A 21,829-nucleotide genomic window follows, 5' to 3' on the forward strand; every position below is an offset into this window, starting at 1 on the left:
CGCTTCCAGGCGCCTTTAGTCCTCGAATCCACACGGAAGGCGCCTTGACCACTTGGTGGAGACAGAGCGGCATCAAGTGGACACAGTGCAAAGGCAAAACCTGGCCTGCTGAGGTCCCTCTGGAACCAGGGCTTTCCTACTTCTTTTTAAAAATAATTTCTTGAGGTGAAGTTCATGTACCATAAAATTGACCATTTTTAAATGAACTATTCAGTAGTATTTTAGTCACATATTGTACACTTCTTTCTAGTTCCAAAGCATTTCTGTCACTTGTAAGAAAACCTCCTGACCCATTCAGCAGATACTGCCCATTCCCTCTCCTGCAGCCGCTGGCTTTTCTTTCACTGTGGGTTTACCTATTCTGGATATTTCATATACATCCCTTATTTCACTCAGCAAGTCTTTAAGGTTTATCCATGATGTAGTACTTATCAGCATTTCATTCCTTTTTATGGCTGAATAATATTGCACTGTTTGTAATACCAAAGTTTATCTGTTCCTTGTGATGGACACGTGGGCTGCTTTTGGCTGTTGTGGACAATGTTGCTGTGAACGCTGGTGTCCAAGTATCGGTTTATTCCCTGGTTTCAGTTCTTTCGGGGTCTATACCTAGGAGTGAAATTGCCAGCTCATGTGGTAATTCTGTGTTTCACTCTTTGAGGAACCGCCAACCCATCTTCCACAGTGGCTGAACCCTTTTGCATTCCCACCAGGAATGCACAAGGTTTCTAACTCTTTTTTTTTTTTACCATAACCCACAATAAGAAACACATTTTTCATGGCAGCCCAGCATTCTTATACATGCATGTAACTAAGACAGAAGCTTCATGAAACTGAACCCTTAACGACATATGAGGCACACGGAGGTGTTCCTTCCTCTTCCATTTCATCAGAAAAATGTGCTGATTGCTACCCACCAAACTGATTTCACAACTCAAAGCAAAATGGAATCTTACAATTGAATTAGCTGTTAAGGTCAGAGTATTATTCTATGTGTATATAATACATAATATATCTTCTTCCCATTTGTATGTTTAAAGAATTTAGGAGCTCTTTAATCCAACTGGAAATTTTATCAATACATGTAAGTTCTTTAGAGATGTTTACTTGACTGGTGAGTGTGGCTTTTTATTTTTAATGCAATTTTATTGAGATATATCCACACACCATATAATCCATCCAAAGTATGCACTCAGTGGCTCACAGCATCATCACATAGTTGTGCATTCAGTTTGCTTTTTATATATTATATTCTCAAACATGGACAATGTGGGCCGCATACAAATGTGAATTATGCTGCATGTGGCTAATATAATGCGAGGATCATCATTGGCTAGTGTTTTATGGTCAAGCAACAATTTTTCTGCTAAGTTTTGGATCTGTGATTTCTGGGAAGAGTATTCGATTTTGTTCTTTATTAATAGGTTCAATTTTTCAATTGCGTATTTCATACTAGAATAAGAATCTGAAGGATATGACGGGGTTGACAAAAAAAGAGTGATAGAAGCAGAGGGTGAAACAGGTAGAATCAGTGATGTTGGAGAAAAGTGCAGGAACCGTCTCAAGTGTGCAGCAATTATGTATGACCATTTTCTGGAATCACCTGAGACACTGAGCTGTCCTGGGAGGAGAGGCAAACCTCGGAGGCTGTTGAGGGTAATGCTTAGGGCACACTCGCGAGTAGGTCCCTGCGAAGGATTAAGAGATCCATCGACTTTAGTGGGAAAAGATGACATTTTTTTTTCACTGACCTCTAACTGAAGTTTAACATTTTCTTTAATTACAAATCTAGACGGCGAACTGCAACCGTAGTAGCAGTACCTGTGACCTTGGTACCAGTTGAAATCACAGATATTTTATCTACAGTAGCTGCAGATGTATTGAACTATTGTCTATGCTCATTATTATTCTCATCATAATATTTTAAATTATTATAATCCTTAGACCTGCCTCTGAATTAGTTATTAAAGACACTCCTATGTATATATGACACCACAATTTGGTGGTTTATAGGATAGTTTGATGACTGTACATAAAAATAATTGGTTTCCCTTGTAATTTATTTTATCATTTTAATACCTAATTCTGGGGAGGCTGTCATGGACTTCAGCAGAGAGCCAGAGGAGCCTGTGGCCCAGAAATGGTTAAGAACCTTCAGCACCGATGAGGCAGCTGCGGCCCCGGTGGCTGCTGAGCCCCTGGAAGGTGGTTGTTCCAAGTTCAGGTGTGCTGTGAGGGACATACACACCAGATTTTGAAGATTTAGTGCAAAAAAGGAGCATTGAATGTCCAATAATTTTTATACTGATTGCATGTTGACATGAGAATATCTTGAATCAGTTGGGTTAGATAAAATACATTATTAAAATAAATTTCACCCATTTATTTTTAGATATATTGGTTGCTACTAGGAAATTAGAACTGCCTACGTGACCCACGTTACGTTTCTTTTGGACGCCACTGGTCTGGCACCAGACCTGAGTTGCAGGCTTGGCTCCATCCCATACCCAGCAATTACCGTCATTATGTTGTCATCATGACTCTGCCATGTCCCACTTGTGGGATCCCCATAAATTTCTGTTTCCTCATAGGTAACAGTAGCCAAAGGGGAGCATATTACTGTGTTTATTTCAGATTCAGTCTTTCTCCTGATGCTTTTTTCATGATCAGGAATGTTCTGCCTCCACAGAAGGCCCACATCTGTGCCCTTTTCCCTCGCTGTCCTACTACCCATTGTTTCAATGAATAGTGTTAATTTTTTTATTAATTTTTTAATTAAAAAAATAACAAATGCAAACAGTCTTAAATTTTGATCATTCTGTTCTACATATATAATCAGTAATTCACAATATCATCACATAGCTGCATAGTCATCATCATGATCATTTCTTAGAACATTTGCATCAATTCAGAAAAAGAAATAAAAAAACAACAGAAAAAAAATTCATACATACCATGCCCCTTACCCCTCCCTCTCACTGATCACTAGCATTTCAAACTAAGTTTATTTTAACATTTGTTCCCCCTATTATTTATTTTTATTCTGTATGTTCTACTCCTCTGTTGACAAGGTAGATAAAAGGAGCATCAAACACAAGGTTTTCACAGTCACACAGTCACACTGTGAAAGCTCTATCATTATTCAATCATCATCAAGAAACATGGCTACTGGAACACAGCTCTCCATTTTCAGGCAATTCCCTCCAGCCTCTCCATTACATCTTGGATAACAAGGTGATATCTACTTAATGTGCAAGAATAACCTCCAGGATAACCTCTCCACTCTGTTTGGAATCTCTCAGCCATTGATACTTTGTCTCATTTCACTCTTCCCCCTTTTGGTCAAGAAGGTTTTCTCAATCCCTTGATGCTGAGTCTCAGCTCATTCTAGGATTTCTGTCCCACTTTGCCAGGAAGGTCCACACCCCTGGGAGTCATGTCCCACATAGACAGGGGGAGGGCAGTGAGTTTGCTTATTGTGTTGGCTGGAGAGAGAGGCCACATCTGAACAACAGAAGAGCTTCTCTTGGGGGTGACTCTTAGGCCTAATTTTAAGTAGGTTTAGCTATCCTTTGTGGGGTTAAATTTCATATGATCAACCCCCAAGACTGGGGGTGCTCAGCCTATAGCTTTGGTTGTCCACACTGCTTGTGAGAATATCAAGAATTCAACTTGGAGAAGTTAAATTTCCCTCCTTTCTCACCATTTGCAAACAGACTTTGCAAATACTGTTTTAAGTCATGTTTTCTTTTTTTTTTTCAAATGGGCAGGCACCGGGAATCAAACCTGGGTCCTTTGGCATGGCAGGCGAGCATTCTTGCCTGCTGAGCCACCGTGGCCCACCCTGCAAATACTGTTTTATTCACTGTTCAAATCACTCTGGGATTTATCAGGGCATCACTCTGGACAAACCAACACAATTTCATGCCCTACTCAAGGTTCCATGTATATGATGAATGAACACAATTTAAACAGTGAAAGTGATATGTAAAGGTAAGGATGTAAAAATTCATAGACAAAATCAAGTTTAAAACATCTTTATTGTGAAATGTAACATATGTATAAAAGCAGTACATTTCAAAGTACATTTTAACAAGGAATTATAGAACAAATATCAATGTATGGTATGCGTTATAGCTCCACAATTTCAGGTTTTTCCTTCTAGCTGCTCTAAGTCACTGGAGACTAAAAAGAAATATCTGTACAATGATTCAGCAGTCACACTCATTTGTTAACTCCTCTCTTCTCTGTTACACTCCTCCTTCCCCTTTGTTCCTCCTCCCAATCTTTAGGGGTATTTGGGCAATGATCCTTCTAACTCCTTCATGCTGAAAAGGGGTGTCCACTTTATGGGGTCAGGGGATGCAACTGGCTGATGCTCTTCAGAAGACAGATAATTCTGGGTTCCAGGGCTTATCTGGCCTAGAAACCATTTGGAGGTTTTAGGTTTCTGAAAAATAAACTTAGTGAGTGAAACTTTTATAGAGTCTCATATAGAGCCCTGGGTATTCTCAGCTGAAGCTTGCATGAGAGTAACCTCCAGAATAGCCTTTCGACTCTATTTGAAATCTCTTAGCCATTGATACTTTATTTTGTTACACTTCTTTTCCCCTTTTTGGTCAGGAAGGCATTGTCTATCCCACAGTGCCAGGGCCAGGCTCACCCCTGGGAATCATGTGCCACATTGCCAGGGACACTTACACCCCCAGACATCATGTCCAATGTAGGGGGGGTAGATAATGATTTTACTTCAGAGTTGGGCTTAGAGAGAGAGAGGTCGCATCTGAACAACCAAAGAGGTTCTCTGGAGATGATTCTTAGACATAATTATGGGTAGGCTTAACTCGTCCATTACAAAAATAAGTTTTACCTGCAACCTCCGGATGGGTCCTTGGACGAGATAAGTCCTGAAACCTAGAGGGCCCAGCCTCTGCAGACCATCAGCTACTTCCATCTCCCTACCCTGTATTACTGACAGCCCCTTCCAACATGAAAAATGTTAGAATGAGCATAACCCAAATAGCCCTAAATAGTGGGATAGAAAGATCAAAGGTGATGGTGGAGTTATACAGAGAAGGTAGGGTTTAACAAACAAATATGATTGCTGAATCATTAAATTGATATTTCTTTTAGTCTCCAGTGTCTTAGAGCAGCTAAAAGTAAAAGCCAAAAATTGTGGAATTGTAACCCATACCAAACTCTGAAATCTGTTCTACAACTAATTGTTGTACTGGGCTTTGAAATTTATTGCTTTTCTTGTATATATGTTATTTATTACAAGAAAAGGAAAGAAAGTTGATTGCGATGATAAAAAAAATATTCTTTCTCGCCTCCAATATTCTGGAGCAGCTAGAAGGAACAATCTGAGTGGATGGTATGGTAGCCCATGACAAACTCTGGGATCTGTCCTGTATCTACTCGTTGAAGAGTGCTCTGAAAATTATTGCTTTTTTCTTTTTTTGCTTTGTATATATGTTATAATAATACAATTTTTAAAAGTTAAAAAAAATAATAAGTTTCATAAGAGCAAGCCTTAAGATCGAGGGCTTGCCTATTAACTTGGGAGTCCACAGTGTTTGAGAGAGTATCAGAGATTTCCCAGGCAGGAAAGTTTAATAGTTCCGTATTTTTTCTCTGGTCCCTCAAGGGATTTTCCAATACTTTCTAGTTATCTGCCCAACATACTCTGGAATGTATCCGGGTATTACATAAAGCCATACAGAATTGCAAGACCTCATTCCCCATTCTAGGCTTCACTTGTTTAGATTGTTTAACTGAACTGGCCAGACAGGTTAAGTTAGATTGTTTGTGTGCTACAGTAAATTTAGGTTTTGGAAAAAATGAATCTCTCTTTCTTTGGTCTCATATAGTAGGTGAAGTTCTAAAATACCGACAGTATCGTCCTTTACCCTGTGTTCTGATTTCCCTTAGTCCCAACCAGGTCAGCTTCATTCTTATCTCTAATTAGGCCTGACCTCTTTCTCAGCTTTGACTGAGTCAATTTTTAAAAATTTTAAAGGATATGAAAAAAAGGTAAAATTCCCTTGGGTAGCCAAGACGATGCAAAATAAGGCTCGAGGTAGGGTGGAGTCGATGGCAAACTACTGTTGCCACCCATCCTGTATTTATCCACAGAGGCTGGAACTGCGTTTGGATAAGACCCAGGCAAACCACCAGCACATTTCTGGAGTTAGGGAATGTCCATCTAAAGAGCAGGACAGCCCTGCTGTGTCCCTCAACCTGAAGGCTCAGCAGGCTGTGTGCAATGAGGGGGCAGGCAGCGATGCGCTTCCTTAAGGGGGGAAGATGGGAGGGACCTGCCTCTTCCCCCGGCTTTTCTCTGTCCGTCCTTCCCCTGACAGTGTCCTGAACATTCTAATACCAGCTCCCTGGGAATACGGAACCCTCTGCCTCTGTAAATTCCCTTGGGATAATGAGACGACTTTATGTAGAGGGCAGATGGTCGAGTACCACGTGCACCTTCTAAACGAGGAGGGAACAGCTCAAACAAATTAGTGGCGCACCACAGCCAGTTGCTGTTCAAGGAGGGGTTGACCACGCACTTGGGTTTCTCCAAGTCTAACACTGCTGGGGTCAGAATCAATGACCCTGCAACACCATTGCCTGGGCTTCTCAGAGAGACCCCACCCGCCCAGACTGTCTGCAGAGAACATTAGTCTCCACCTCCTCTTTGATTCCAAGGCTGAGCCCTGCATTTGGAATGCTCCTGGCAGCCTCGGAAGCGGCTCCCTCCCCTCATTCAAGCGCTCCAGCAGTCCCTCCCTCCCTCACAAAGGCCTGCCTGTCCTGTCAAAGGAGGAAATCACCACCCTTTCTGCAAACATGCCTTGCGAGACTTTCTCCACCCTCCAAAACATATATGCCCCTTCATGTGTAACAACATAAATGAAGTTACAGTTTCTCGTGTATTTAAATCATGACTATGGGTCAAGGATCAGGAAGGAAAGGTCACTTTGAAAGTGAAAGCTTAGTGAGATAGGCACGTCTTTTAAAGTATGAATTCCAAATGAAGTGATGCGGCGTATACTTTTAATTTCTTAGTTCAATTTTTCTTAATCGGTGATAATAACCTGGTCTTCAGCTATTGTTTATCCCCAGTTTACATAATTTGGCCGTTATCTTGTTGTATAGTTTCTATGAGTTTTCCTTTAAGCCAGGCAAAGCACTTTGATATTGCCTCATTAATTGCACAGTAGTCAAGTCAATCATTTTCATATTGATTTATCTCTTTCTAATCCCCAATTATTTTTTTGTCCCATGTCAGCTTCTTTATTAAAACCTAATTGAGAAGGTAATTCTGTTGCCAAAAATTCAAAAATTTATGCCAATTGCTTAAATGAAATAATTCATTACCCAGTGTTTTGCTTTGGATCTTCCCAATAGCACACATAATCAAAGATTGGCCTGCCCCATGAAATGAGGCGGTATGGTGATAAGAAGCAGCATTTTTCATTTACTGGAGAAATAACTTGTCTAAAGTCATACTACCACAGTCAAAATAAGTAGCAGAATAAAGAGTTTCTTGGTTGCCAGTCCTTCAGCCTTTGTTGGTAAAACAGAAGATCATGCACAGAAGAAAGAAAAGGTTTTGGTACACGTAAAACCTAAGTAGCTAGTATACAAGGGGGGAAAAACTATTGAAGTTTCTAATTTTTCTTAATTTCATTTGGTTTCAAATTTTAGATTTCAGTCACTATGTAAATTAAATGGTACCTTTGAGGAAAAGTTGCTCCTTATGACTTAAAATGCTAACTTTATTTTTGTATGTGAAATCAGAAACATTAGTAGGACTGTTAGATCTTACCCCAAAAGGTACTTAATTGTTGTCATTGAATAATGGAAATATCTTACCGCCCAGTGATTTTCATGCATCTGTGAGCCTGCCACATTTTAGTTTTGTTCGTTTCATTCTGACATAGGAGAACCAGCATTCTCTAAGTTCTCCTTTGTATGACGAACAGTGTTTTGGGACGGGTGAGGATGACTGACGTAAATGTAACTTTTCTTATCCTGTTAACATTACTACCTATGCATGGTTGGTAAATAATAAAGTTCAAAGCAAGTCCCATTTTTCCCCTTTTTCAAAGAGGTCTTAATATTTTATAATCATGAATGAATTGTTGGCCATTATCCCAACAGTTAGTCCTGTTGGATCTGTTTGAATCTCTCTGTAAATGACTTCTCTGGGTTGCTGGGTATTTGAGAATAGGAACCGTAACATACAGTCCTGCTGTGTGCTTTCACAGTAAGGGCTGGCGGAGGGGGTAGGGGGGTGGGAAAGGGCTTCCATTTGTCCTCTTTGTGTGCACAAATCTATAAAACAATATTAGTACTGTGTGCCCCGCCTTGACTCTGGAGAAATTAAGGTAGAATCTTTATATTTTTTGATGAAAAATATATAAACCACAACATGCTCAATGTCCTGGTTTGGGCTCTAGGTTAGTAAAATTCAAATACTCGGGGCCCACCTTAGAAGGTGGGTTGGAAGATTAAACTAGGTGGACATGTAATGACACCAGGCTAGTAGAACCTGTACTCAGGTAGGCTGAGCCTGGCTCCCCCTACACCAGGTCAGACGGGCCATCTCAGTTTGCCTGAGCTGCTGACAAACAGCACACCGAGGGTGGCTCAGATGCTGGGAGCTTCTCCCATGGTCTTGGAGCCCGGCAGGCTTCCTCCGGGGTGGGCAGTGCTCAGGGCTGCTGCTGGGGCCCGTGGGCACCTTGTCCCGCCGTGATATCCTCTCCTTTCAGGCCACCAGTGACATAGGTAGAGACTGCCACATTGCGGGGGCCATGCCTTAACTGAAGAGAGCGTCCACTCCCACAGGGCCATGGAATAGGATTAAGAATGTGTATTTTTTGCAGTACATAATCCAACCTACCACATGAGCTAAATAATTAAAATTGAATAATGTCCTTCGTTTGTGTGAAATATTTAAGTTTCCTTTACTTTTCCCAAGCTGCCTTACCTGGGCAGCCAGCAGAGGTGGTTGGGGGCAGCGCCCTGGGAGGGGCAGGGCACCCCCCCTCCTTTTCCCATCCTGATGTTGGGGTTCAGGGCGCACTGTGCTGCTTTCCTGGCTGAGTGGGCTGCCCTAGAGCTGCTCCTCATGCGAGCTGACTGCCTGTACATCCAGTTAGTCCTCACGGCAGGCTGCGTGGACAGCACGACTTTACAGATGAGGAAACTGAGGCTGCAGGGAACCCAGCAGCTTTGCAGTGCTTCACAGTTCCACAATGCTATACAAACACCCTTCCAATTCTGAATAGTTGCTCTTTAAGTTGCTGTATTAGTCAGGGCTCTCTGGAGAAACAGAACCTATAAATATGTATGCATCTACATCTATATATACACAAACATACACATACATTATACACACACACAGAAATTATGAGGAAATGGCTTGCACAACCATAGGGGCTTTAGGTCCAGATCCCATGGGGCAGGCCGTAAGCTGGAAATTCCAGTAAAGGTGATTCTGAGGTGTGGCAAGTCCACAGTCCCCAGGGGAAGTTGGCTGACTGAAGTCAAAGGCAAAAATTCTCCTTTCTGACTCTCTGAAATCCTCCATTCTGGCTTTTGAGACCAATAACTAATTGAGTGAGGAAACTCCCCACATTGCTGAGAACAAGCTCCCTTATTGCTGGTAGATGCAATCAGCTATAGATGCAATCAGCTGACTAACATTTTAAATCCATCTACAAAATGCCTTCTGAGTCACAACCAGACCACTGCTAGCTTGACCAAACAACTGGACACAATCATCTAGACAAGCCGACACATGACATTAACAGTCAGAATTTCCATCCAATTGTCCAGAGCAGTGTCAGGGGAAAGGCCCAATTTTCATCTCATGGGACTTGAAGGCACTAAGTGTGGTGACCTGAATTAACTGGCACCTTATTTGCAACCCCTTCTAATGAGGTCTCAGCACCCGCCTTAGGGGGGTCCCTGCATCCACCTGGTGCTGGGCGTCTTCGCTCAGCTGTGCCCACCGGGTCCTCTGAGATGCGGCAAACACAGCACCTGGACACAAAGCGCTCAACAGATGCTTTCCCCACTCTCCTTCCCCACTCTAGATTCATAGCAGACGCCGTGGGTGGCCTGGGGTTTGGAGGGCACTGCCCTGCGTGGAGCAGCAAGGAGGGTGGACTCCGGTTTCCCCCCCCTGCTGCCACCTCTCCGCCTCTGTGTTCCCCTGTACAGTCCTCCCCTCTGCAGACAGGCACCCATCTCCTTGCTAAGACCTGCAGTTCTTACAGGACTCATCACAGGGGTGATTCAGGGAGAAGAATGGGTTCTGCTGCTACTTTTTAATGAAAATGACCATTTTAGGAGCCACAAGTTTCCTTTTTTATGTCTGAACCTGCGTAATACCAGTCCCTGCTTTAATGAAGTGCTGTTGCATTCCAAAAATTTACATGAATTTCAATTCATTTGAAAAAAGTATTTATACTGGATTGTATTGGAGTAAATGTTTTCAAAACTTTGCGGAATCTGTGTTTGTGAAGATTGTACGTGTGGGTTGGATTTTTTTAAGGGATGCTTATAAAATGAACATTGGATGACATCATTTCATATTTTTTCTCTAATATTTCTCAGAATGGGTTACATCAACCCAAAGTATGCCTACCTAAAATAGGCCAAAGGAGAAGCTCATAATTTATCTTGACACTTTATTCTTGAGGTTATCTCTAAATGGCCTCTTATTCTCCTGCTTAAAGAAAAACAAGCCCCTTTCTCCATGCTTGTCACTGTTCATCTCAGCTGCTGCCTTTCTAACTCAATCCAGGTGATGCCATTTTGAATTGGAACAGTTCTTATTATCAAACAATGTATAACATGAAGAATATAATATATTTAATGCCTTTTTGAGGTTTGAAACTCCCAATCAAAAATAAAAGCAATTTTTTCTTACATGATGTGATTTTCCTCTGTTTCCTCGGGATACAGTAAACTGTCTTCTTCTGCTTCGTGTTCCGTGTGTGGATGTGGATGTCGCTGTTACAGCGGCTGGTTACAGTGTGCCTACCTGCACCAGGCACTGGGAAAGGCACTGATTCCAATCCTAACCCAATCAAATCAATCAGATGCTTTAAAATCATCAATTTCTGCTCTTGATGTTAGCAAGCATCCAGACTGTTTGGCTAGCTTTGTTTTCCCATTATTTTTTGAAGACCACACATTGTAGTTTCAAAAAATGTCAAAAATCCTAGGAAAGGGAAGACTGAACATGAATTAAAATGGAAACTGGTATACTTCTGTTCATCTGAATTTAATTCTTTAGAGGTTTTTTTCCATGGGCCAGTATGGGAAAGCAATGCGTTCACTCGCTCACCCCACGCGTGTTCAGTGCACGCGGACTGTGCTAAGAGTTGGGGGTAGGGGACAAAAATTGAATATGCCCCAGCCCTTCTGGAGGGAGAGATGGGACAGACAGCCATGATAGGAATCAAGGCAGGACGAGCATAGGTGCCACAGACCATAAGGGGCCACCTGCCACTCCGCACCCTGTGGCAGAGTTGACCAGCTGGCTCATCCCTTCTTGACCTACACGTGTCTCTCGGCTTATGGCGCCCCAGGCAGGACTCTTGCCCGCTGTGGGGTATCTTTGCAGGGCTGGCAGCGAGGCTCCCCTTCCCCTGTGTTGAGTATTGGGTGGGTGCAGCCCCTTCCCAGGGTCACAGTTCATGGTCCCCCTTTGACGACAGGGGGAGTGGAGTTCAGATTAGATTTCCGTCCTCAGCACCCCGACCCCGGGCCGGGCACCCTTGCTCAGTGCACAGCCTCCCACGGTGCCCGGCTAAGAGGCTCTAAGCCCCAGCTACTCAGCTCCGCCGCTGCAGTGCAACAGCAGCTGCAGACGATGTGTAAGGAACAAGCATGGCTGTGTCCCAGTAAAACTTTACTCACAGACACTGAAATCTGGAATTTCGTATCATTTTCACATATCACAAATAGTATTCAGCTTTCCATTTTTTTCCAACCGTTTAAAAATTTAAGAACCATCCTTCGCTCTGAGGCCATATAAAAACAGGTGGGGGTAGATTGACTTGGGGCTGCAAGCTTAGTGTGTCGGCCCCTGTGTTAGGCTAGTTCCCCAGCGTCTGCCAGCCTGTGGCTCATCCCTGTCCCCCTGAGGCCCCACGCTGTCCTGCTGCAGTGACATTCCAGCTGCTCTGGTCTTCGGGTGACTGCTTCTCAGTTTTTCAGTCTGGCCAGTGAGAAAGGGTCCCTGCACCCACATTCCACTCATCACTGTGTCCAACTGCATTTGACCACGTCTGCAACGGCACCTCCCACAGGTCGCTGTTCCACCGCTTCTGCATTTGCTCCCTCTCTGCCACTGGATTATAAACTCTTGGAAGGCCAGAAGCAGGCTCATCCTGAGGATCATTTTATCCTAACATCTAACCATGATGACCATTTTATCCTAACATCTAGGGACAAAATAAGCATTTGCTGAAGCAGTGAGCCAATCAACTTCCGGTGAAAAATAATGGCATCTCTAGTTTCCTTTGGGACAGGGCTATGGCACAATCTCAGGAACGTTCTCTCCCCCAGGCTAATGCTGGGCTGGGGCCGTGGGTGGGGCAGGCCTGTGGGGCCGGAAACCTCTCCACTATCATAAAGAGGGTCTTAGCACACTTCCTGAAATTTCTCCAAAGAACACGTAACTGTGAATCTTGCCTTGCTTGTGATATAGGGGTAAAAAGAGTTGGGATAAATGACTCAGGTTTTGGAATTTGATAGACTATCTGTCTAGGAAGTCCTGTTTATTAGTTGACCTAAATTTTACCCCACTGTGTGATGTCGATCCTATTTTATGCCTGGTTAATCCTCAGTTTTCTAATCTGTAAAATGGGGCTATTAATCGTACTTAAATATGATTATAGGTAAATTATAAACAAATATATAGATTTATTTTATATAAATATATATTTGCTTATATTTAAATAAAACATATATATTAAATATTTAAGTCCATAAATTATAAATCTATTATAGCTTATAAATAAAATCTGTATTTTTAGCAGCATATTAATACCCAGTAAGTGCAGATGTTGCCAGCAATTATGATTGCTTATCTCAGGTCACTTTCTCTCTTCTTTTCACCCTTTGGTACCATTTCCTGCAGCCCACCCCTTTTCCTATTCTACTGTTACCTCTCAACACCCCACATCTATGCCTAATTCCTTGCTTCAAGATTCATTGTATGTTCTGTGAAGATTTTTAATGAAGGATGCCTGGTCCTTTCAGAGATGCCAGCTAAGCTAGTTTCGGGTTACTGAAAATGACTAAACGGAAGTTAAGTAGTAAGCCAGAGACAACATCAGGTTTTATTGTGTTTTAAATACCTCTGTCCAGGTGACTGTTCTGATCACATTTTTTATAACCCCCCAAAGACACACCGAGAAAAAGGGCAGAGAGACAAAGGGATAAATGTTTTGTTGGAGCTTGCAGCAGGTGTCATGCTATTTGATTTGCAGAACTTAACAAAACAAAAGGCCTTTTCAGTTCTTTTACAATATATGCTTTTTTTTAAAGATACTAGAATGAGGTAAAAAAGCATATGCCTGACCAGATTTCAGGTTTTAACGGACAGAAACCAGGCTCTTATGATTTACTCTTTACAGGGAAAGCTAGAGGCCATTAAAAATATTCATTTCTAAATAGCATTTAAAGATATGTCATCATTTCCTCTCGAAATATATATAAGCAGTGACATTCTCAGCAAATTCTTATTTTTATAATAGGATTGAAAACTTTTTAAATCCAGTTAAGATCTCTTTTTACAAAGTCAGTAGAGGGCAGCTGTATATGTTTGAGTAACAATATATAATAGCATCTTTGCTTATTGTAGCTGTTTTTCAATGTCTATAACTTGCCATCTTCAAATGATTGCCATTGGCCTTCAAGAGTAATATACCTTCTAAGTCACATAAAAGGTACAAACATCTATTTAACTTTAAAAATATGGTTCTGTTCTGGAGTGTCTAGGAGCTCATAGTGATAGAAATCAAAACAGCTAAAGCTTACTGGAGCCTTTGCTATGTGCAAGACCCAGGGCTGAGCATTTTTTATTCATGTTATCCTCCCAAAGGCCCTAGGAATGGGACCATATAATTCCCATTTTACAAATGAGGAAGATGAGGCTTCCCACAGTTGATGAATTGCCTGAGATTCTTAACCACATAGAGCTGGAAATCAGGGCTGCCCAGGCTAAGAGCCCGGCCGCTCACTCATTCGCTCAACACTCATCGGCCGTTTACTGTGGGAAAGGCAAGAACTGTTTCCAGGGGGAGCCTTTGGGTCCTGTTTCAACGAGAACCCATGCAAAGTACAGGTGATAAGGTGATACTTGTTCATCGACTCTAGTATGTCTGTAAATGAGAAAGAAGTGAAACTGATGAGCGATTTCATGAGAATCAAGTGCTCTTGGTGGAGTAGGGACTCTTACTGCCTTTTGTTTAAGTTTAGGGACTTTGAGGCACTCCTTATAGTGATAAAACGCCTTGGGGCATTTCAGGGCATAGCCCTAAAAAGTTCTCTTTTATAGTAAAGGTTTTAAATTATTAGTCTTTAAAAAAAAAAAAAAAGGGCATATTCTACTCTTTCCTTTCCATGGCTTAATCAAATTACTAATCTAGGAAGTCCTATTTCTATGTTGATTTGGGGAGGGGGCAACATTTATGTTAAATAATTACCAACATGGTTCATTAATTCTTTAGGAAGACATTAATACTAAAAGTTCTAGGGGCTCTTATGAGATGGTGGGCTAAACTCCACCTGTCTGTGCAAACGTAGCCTGTGGTTATTAAAGGACAATACTCTTATTTAATCCCCTCGTCAAGCTAAATGATAACGTGAAACAAAGCTCAGCTCAATCAGGAAACCCAATATCAGGGATGCGGGCAGTAAGAAGCCATGGATCAGCAGGGCGCCTGAGCCCCTCCATCTTGTCCTTCTCATCTGAATAAACAAGCCCCAAGGCCTGAGTGACCAGCACCCACGGGGGGGTTGAGAGCCAGGTGACCAGCACCCATGGGGGGTTTGAGAGCCAGATGCCCAGGGGAGGCTAGGACGTCTGTGGACCAGCCCACCAAGCAGTGCGCACTGCCCCTGCGGGTGCCCCCGGTGGCCCTGACTGGCTGCGACCCCAGGCAGGTCCTGCCGCGCCCCTGGACGCGGGTCGCATGGTGGCCGAGCTCCGCCACTGCAGCCGGGCGGGCGCCGGGGCTGGGAGAACGTCACCGCCGCGCTCGGGGTGCGCCCCGCTCTGCGCAGCGCGATGCTCGCGGGGAGCTGTTCCGGGGCGCCCTGAGAGTCGTCGCCCCGCCGAGACCCGGGCTGCGTGGGGGCTCGTGCGGAGACAGCGGGCAGGGCAGGGGGCGGCGCTCCGGGCCCCTCCCGCGGCCGCGCGCCCCGGACCCCTCCCACCCCCCACCCCCGGGCCCCGCCGTCCCCGGGCGCGCAGCACAGGTGGGGACTGGCCGGGAGGCGCACCTGGCGGGCAGAGGCGGCTGGCGGCCCAGGGCACGGCAGCCCAGACGTGAAGGCCGCGGCGGCCGCCGCCTCGGAGCGCTGCGGGGAGCGCTGCGCCCAGCGAATGAGAAGGCAGCCTGGCCCGAGGAGGAGGAGCGCGCCAGCATCTCTCCTGGCCCCGGCGTGCTTCCGCGAGGACTCCCTGCCCCGGCTCCCTGCCTCTGCAGACCCGGCCGCGCGCCGCCCGCGCCAGCCCGCGCCCGCCGCCCGGCCCCCGCCCCTGCGGCCGCTGCCAGCCCCGGCCGCCGCTGTGTAGGCAGCAGACATGGCCAGCCAGCAGGATTCAGGCTTCTTCGAAATCAGCATCAAATATCTACTGAAATCCTGGAGTAACAGTGAGTAATAGAAAAATAACCTTTGTGTGTGTGTCCTGAATGTTGCATAAGGTTCCAGAATGAACATCCCCTCCACGCGGGACATAGGTGTCTGTGAGCCGAGGAAGTTTTGTGCTTCCATCTGCCATGAAAATCAAAATGTCAGAGACTAGACTCCCTTTCGTCAAGTGCAGAGGCTGCCCTGGATGACAGTGGATTTGGTTTGATTAAATTCTCAAGTTGGTCTGCCTTCCAGAGGCTGCTGGGAGCCAGGCGCAGGCATTCCAGCCTGCATTCCCTGCCTCGGTGTCTACTGGATTCCTCCAGGTTTTATCTAAATATTTTGTGAAGTGTTGTTTAATCAAAGGGGTGTGGCAGGGTTTCCAGAGTACTTTGTAGTTGCTTTATTAGCGGATTGTCTGAGAGGAGCAAGTACTTAGCCCAAAACCTGAGATGCATCTTTTTCATCCACAGAGGCATTTGCAGCTGGGTCTGACGGCGCCGTTGGCCAGGTGCATGATGTTTGAAAGTCTATTTAATATTTGAATTTGTAAAAATCCTAATTTTTATAGTCTCAAGTCTGTACTTTTTCTGAAATGTAAACAAGTGAGGTTGTGACCCTAATTATTCAGTAGAATATGAGAATACTGTGGCTTCTGAAGTTCCATTTCTGACCTACTTAAGGATTTTGGTCTTATGATATTTCAAAAAGACAACCTGAGGCTAGAATCAAATTAAAATTAGGCCTTCAGGTGATCAGAGATGCCTTGGATTTTCTGAACAGTTGGAACATAAAGTCTTCTCTATTTCACCAACGGCCTTTGTACTTGCTTTGGATAAGAGACCAGCAGGTAACACAGATCCTTAATTGTTTGAAATTTTAAGAAAATTTTCCAAGAAAATTCTGACACCGTATTACATGCATGTAATTAATCTACCTGTGCTTCGAGAACTGGCGGTTAATTCTCTCCTGCACAAAATGACTTGTGGCCAAGCTTGTTCTTATGTAAATAAAACCTGAACAGGACAGTCAGTGCTGCAACTGCTTTGAGAAAAGAGCCAAAGCACCTCTACCCTGAAGGTATTCGGGGATCTGCATCTCAAAACAATATCCATAGGCACCCTTTCTCCCAGGTCATTTTGCACCACTGTATACACTACAGGGCTTTTGTCTGAAGCTGTTTCTCTGCAAGAGTGAAGCCTCTTGGAGTATGACTGTTGTCTGCAGGCTGCAGTCCTTTATGTGTTAGAGTCACGAATCACCTAACTTAGACCCATTGTTTGTGTGAGCCCCACACTCAAGGATGAGTTGTTGTCTGTCCACCCTTTGAATAATGAAGAGGATCTGACACACAGTGCTCTTTATAAAGCCACCATCCAATAGCTGAAAGGCTCGCTTGTGACTTGGACACCAATGTGTGGCCCCTAACCTTCATTTTTAGTGTTCTAAGGCCAGATTACTTTCTTCCATCGTTCTTGTCACCACCTCATTAGGTAGGAAACTATACTGATACCAGTGGATTTCCTTTATAGTCTCCCTCCTGTGTCTAATTTCAAATGACTCTAGAAAAGTGTACATTCTCTCCACCCTCCCTAAACTCACCCCCCCACACACCGACCACACGTCAGGAAGTGGTTCAAAATGACTTGTTCATTTCGACTTTGAGAGGATCTGTGATATGGTTTTGTAGTTTTTCAATTCATTCAGCAGAGATTTATTGAACACTTACTATGTGCAAGGCTGTGGAGCTACAAAGGTGAATAAAACACAGTATCTGCCCTCTAGCTTAATTTCATTTCAGAAGAATGACCCTGCTGATCCTCCTGTGTTTTATTTCTTTTTTTGGTTGGGGCGGGTGCTCAGGAGGGTTTGCAGACCTTGCTTGAAAGAGGAAGGGGAAATTCACTTTTTGCTCAGTCTTCCTCAAGCTGGTTGCAACACAACCTGCTTACAGCCTAGCATAACTCTCATTACTAAATCTTGCATATTTTCGGTAGTAGACAAAGAAAGGAATTTGTGTGCAAGAAAGAGTGGAAGACAGAAGCCTCAGGGCTCTCACCTGGCCCAGGGGTTGCTCCCCGGCTCAAGCCGCAAGCCGCACCCTGGCCAGCCCAGCATCTTGGTCCGGAAGGCAAGGATGTGGCCCGCACACCTGGCTGGAGAGCTGCTGACTTACAGAAGTGCAGCTGCTGCAAAGCCGTAAAGCCCCGTGTATGCATGTGCCTGGCTGCTTTGCAGGATGGGAGCGATGAAGGGAAAGGTGATCCCATGGGCACTTGTGGCTTAAGGTTTCCCTTGAAAACAGACCAGGGTGGGGAAACGTAGCTTTGTGTCCTCTGGAATATGAGCAGAGCGGGTTTGATCACTCATGGCCTGGTGAGATGCACGCGCTTTGGGTGCGGCGTTCGTCTGATGTCCTGTCGGTCGGCGCACTGCCCTGCGGGCTGCCCATCCACGCTGCCGCAGCGAGAATTCAGATGGCCCCAGGTCTGGGCCTGTCTTGGCCTGTGGGGCCTGTTTCCTTGACCTGTGGGGTGCCCGTGCTCCTGCTCCTTCCCCTCCTTTGTCCTGGCCCCTCCAGGCAATTGCTGGTTCTCCCAGCTTCTGCCTCTTGGATTCAAGGCTGTGGCTACCCCCAGATAGTCCTCAGTTTAACTGAGATGCCCAGTGGTCAGCTAAGGAACCCCACTTCAGGTGGTCTCTGTACCCAGATCCCCTCAGGGTGCCACCTGAGGAGCTGCCTGTCAGCATTTCAGCAGCTGCTGCCCGTCGGATGCCACGACGTGGGGTGCTGGCTGAGCTGCTCCTCGGCCATCCTCCCTGGTGTTGCTTTCCTGCTCCACAGCCAGGCTTTAGCTGCTCACTCTCCTTCAGCTGCTCACTCTCCTTCAGTTGCTCACTCTCCTTCAGCTGCTCGCCCTCCTTCAGCTGCTCACTCTCCTTCAGCTGCTCGCCCTCCTTCAGCTGCTCACTCTCCTTCACTGCTCACCCTCCTCTTTACTTGATCCATCTGCCCCCCCCCGGCGCCCACCTGGGCATGTGTCAGCCCCCAGTCTGGGGTGCCCTCACCTGGAACCCACAATCTGCAGAGCCACGCAGCCTCCATTCCCGTCCCTCCTCGTGCCCCTGTATAGCCTGGGACAGTTCATCACCTACTCTCAGCCTCAGTTTCCTCATCTGTAAAATGGAGGCAAAAAGCATAACCTCCTAGTAAGTGAGGTGTGAGAGCACGACATCTAGCATGCAGGAAGTGCTCAAGAAATGTTAACATAACATGATGCATCTCATGCTCCCCTTTCGACTAACCCCATTTAAAACCAAACTTAGATGATTCCTTCCTCTCGCATTTACATCCTCTGTGGTTTATTCTCTGAGGAGTCAGCACCAGCTACACACCTACAGAAGGGAGCTGCATGAATGGGTCCCAAAACAAATTGCTCACTTTGGGCCATTTTTTTCCAGATGTCCTTTTTCTACTCCCCACCCCCACCCCCACTTCCTGCCTCAGCTACTATTAGAATCATCCTGCCTTCCCTAATTGCATACTCTCCTGAGCTTGGGAGGTGGCCTGGGAATTTTCTCAGGGTCAGAAAGTCACCTTGGCCATTCCGGTTTGCCACAGAAAAAGTTTAGAGCAGTTGATCCATGGACTGATGATCAGTAGTTCCAATCTGTTTCTTGGGAAGGGATGGGCTTGTTTCGTCCTGTTGCGGGGAGCTGGTGTGGGGCTTTCCCACCAGCTTAAAAGCTCTCACTCGATTCCAGTCCACCCCATGACGCATTTGAGCAGGGGCCAAAATGAAGGAAAGTATGTTCAGAATCATTTAACAGCATCATCTTGATGCCTTCGGGGCGGTTTGCATCCTTCCTGTGCCTTTGGGAGATGTCACTGCCCCTCCATGCCATTCTACCTGATTCCACCAGGGAGACTTTTTCTTTTTTTTTTTAACATTTTTTATTGCGAAATGTAACATATATAACAAAAAAAAGTGATAAATTTCAAAGTATATTTTAACGAGTAGTTGTAGGACAGATTTCAAAGTATGGTATGGCTTACAGTTCCACAATTTCAGGTTTTTGCTTCTAGCTACTCTAAGACTAAAAAGAAATATCAATATAGTGATTCAGCAGTCATACTCATTTGTTAAATCTTATCTTCTCTGTAACAGCTTCTCCTTCTCCTTTGATCCTTCTCCCAATCTTTTGGGATATTTAGGCAATGGCCATTCTAACTTCTTCACCACTAACATAGATATTAGGTATGATTTTACATGTTCGTTTGTTATATAGGAAGGGGATGCAGATACAAACCAAAAGTAAAATAATTCAGGATTTACTTATGTACTTACCTTTTAATGTTCTTTATTTCTTCTCCTGGCTTCGAGTTACTATCTGGTGTCTTTCTATTTTAGCCCAAAGGGCTCCCTTTAACTTTTCTTGTAGGGCAGGTCTTCTGGTAGTGACCCCTTTCACCTTTTGTTTGTCTAAAAATGTTGAAATTTCTCCTTTTTTTTTTTTTACTGCATTGTTCAACAAATATTTATTGAGCATGTATTATTTACCAGGCATATAAAATGAAAAACATTGTATGTCTTTTTCCTAAAACCATGACCAAAATTAAAAAGCAATTAACCAATGAGAAAAGATTTCTTTTTAGTAACTATAGCAGTATACTAATATCCTTAACAAATAAACAGTTCATCTACACTGATAGGAAGAATATAAATTTTCAGTGAATAAATGAGGAAGAAAGTACAAACTGGCAATTCAAGAAAAGAGGAAAACAAATCCTTCACAAACATTTGTTTAGAAAAAAGTAATAAGAGATGCTGGCAAAAGGTTATCTGCAACGATGTTACATTGTTTTTACAGAAAAAAAAAGCAAAGGTAGGAACAATCTAATTGTATGAGAATAGACACTATTTAGGTGACTAATAGCACTTCTATATAATGGAATGCTAATCCATTCATTTTAAATGATGTTCACAGGGGAATTTAGTAATATGTATACAGTTAAGTGAAAGGAGCAAAACATGAAATTGTTTAATCTGTTAATCATGTAAAAATATATACAGAGGGGCGGGCAACAGTGGCTCAGTGGCGGAGTTCTCGCCTGCCATGCCAGGGACCTGGGTTCAACCTGGTGCCTGCCCATGTAAAAAAAGAAAAATATGTATCTATAGAGAGAAAGAGAATTGATAAGAAGGAAGTATGCCAAATATTGTCTCTAGGGTTTAAAATTCTGGGTGATTTGTTAACATTTTCTCTACTTCAAAATTTTCTATTATAAGCACCAAAAGGTAGAATAAAAAATTGGGGATATACAAGGTAGAAATATTTTAAAAGAAACAAAATGATCTATCAGTTATTTTTCTTGTCAGTATATTAATTTGACCCTTCCCTAATTCCTAGCTATACTATTTTATGTTGCTATTTATCCTACTGTTTTGCCTAATTATCATAGATGTTGTTATATTACTATTTCTTTAAAACTGAAAGAAAAGGCAATAGAAATGTTTTCTCCAATGTCAAAAATAATATAAGCTCCTGGGAACTTACAACCTGCAATGGTACTGCCAGAGCCTTATTTGAACCTGAAGGGAAGGGGGATGGTTTCCATTAGGAGATGAGTAGGAATTCTGCTCCATCTTAAAGGTAATTAAGCAAAGTTGGATCAACCCCATCATTGTTAAGCAGAATCAGACCAGAACTTATCCCATAGAGTCGTGCCTTTCTGACTTTGGCATCTTTCCACAAACCTATTGCCATGAACAGTTTTCCCTTTGTGGACTGCAATTTGCTTTTGGCAGAAGACAGCTAAAGTGGTGGTCTGCTCGATCAGATCACAGAAAACTCTCCATTGCGTTCATTTTTGAAGAATAATTTTGCCAGTACAGAATCGTGGTTGACAATTTTCTTCTTTAAGGACTTACATATGCCATCC

The 21,829-nt window shown here is 43.8% G+C and overlaps 1 protein-coding gene across 7 annotated transcripts in view; it reads left to right on the forward strand.

Moving 5' to 3' along the window:
- The window catches only part of FRY (FRY microtubule binding protein), a 396,935-nt gene that overhangs the window by 142,959 nt on the left and 232,147 nt on the right, over positions 1 to 21,829 (forward strand). For 2 of the 7 annotated variants that reach the window (XM_077158980.1, XM_077158982.1), the window contains exon 1: positions 15,789 to 15,905. The exons of the other annotated variants lie outside the window; for them this stretch is intronic. In XM_077158980.1, coding sequence (XP_077015095.1) covers positions 15,836 to 15,905 — 70 coding nt within the window. In that variant the 5' untranslated portion in view covers positions 15,789 to 15,835. Of the gene's footprint in view, positions 1 to 15,788; positions 15,906 to 21,829 lie in introns of those variants that run through there. 7 annotated transcript variants of the gene reach the window in all.

Source organism: Tamandua tetradactyla, chromosome 4 (genome assembly GCF_023851605.1).
Source record: "Tamandua tetradactyla isolate mTamTet1 chromosome 4, mTamTet1.pri, whole genome shotgun sequence".
NCBI classification, from domain to species: domain Eukaryota; kingdom Metazoa; phylum Chordata; class Mammalia; order Pilosa; family Myrmecophagidae; genus Tamandua; species Tamandua tetradactyla.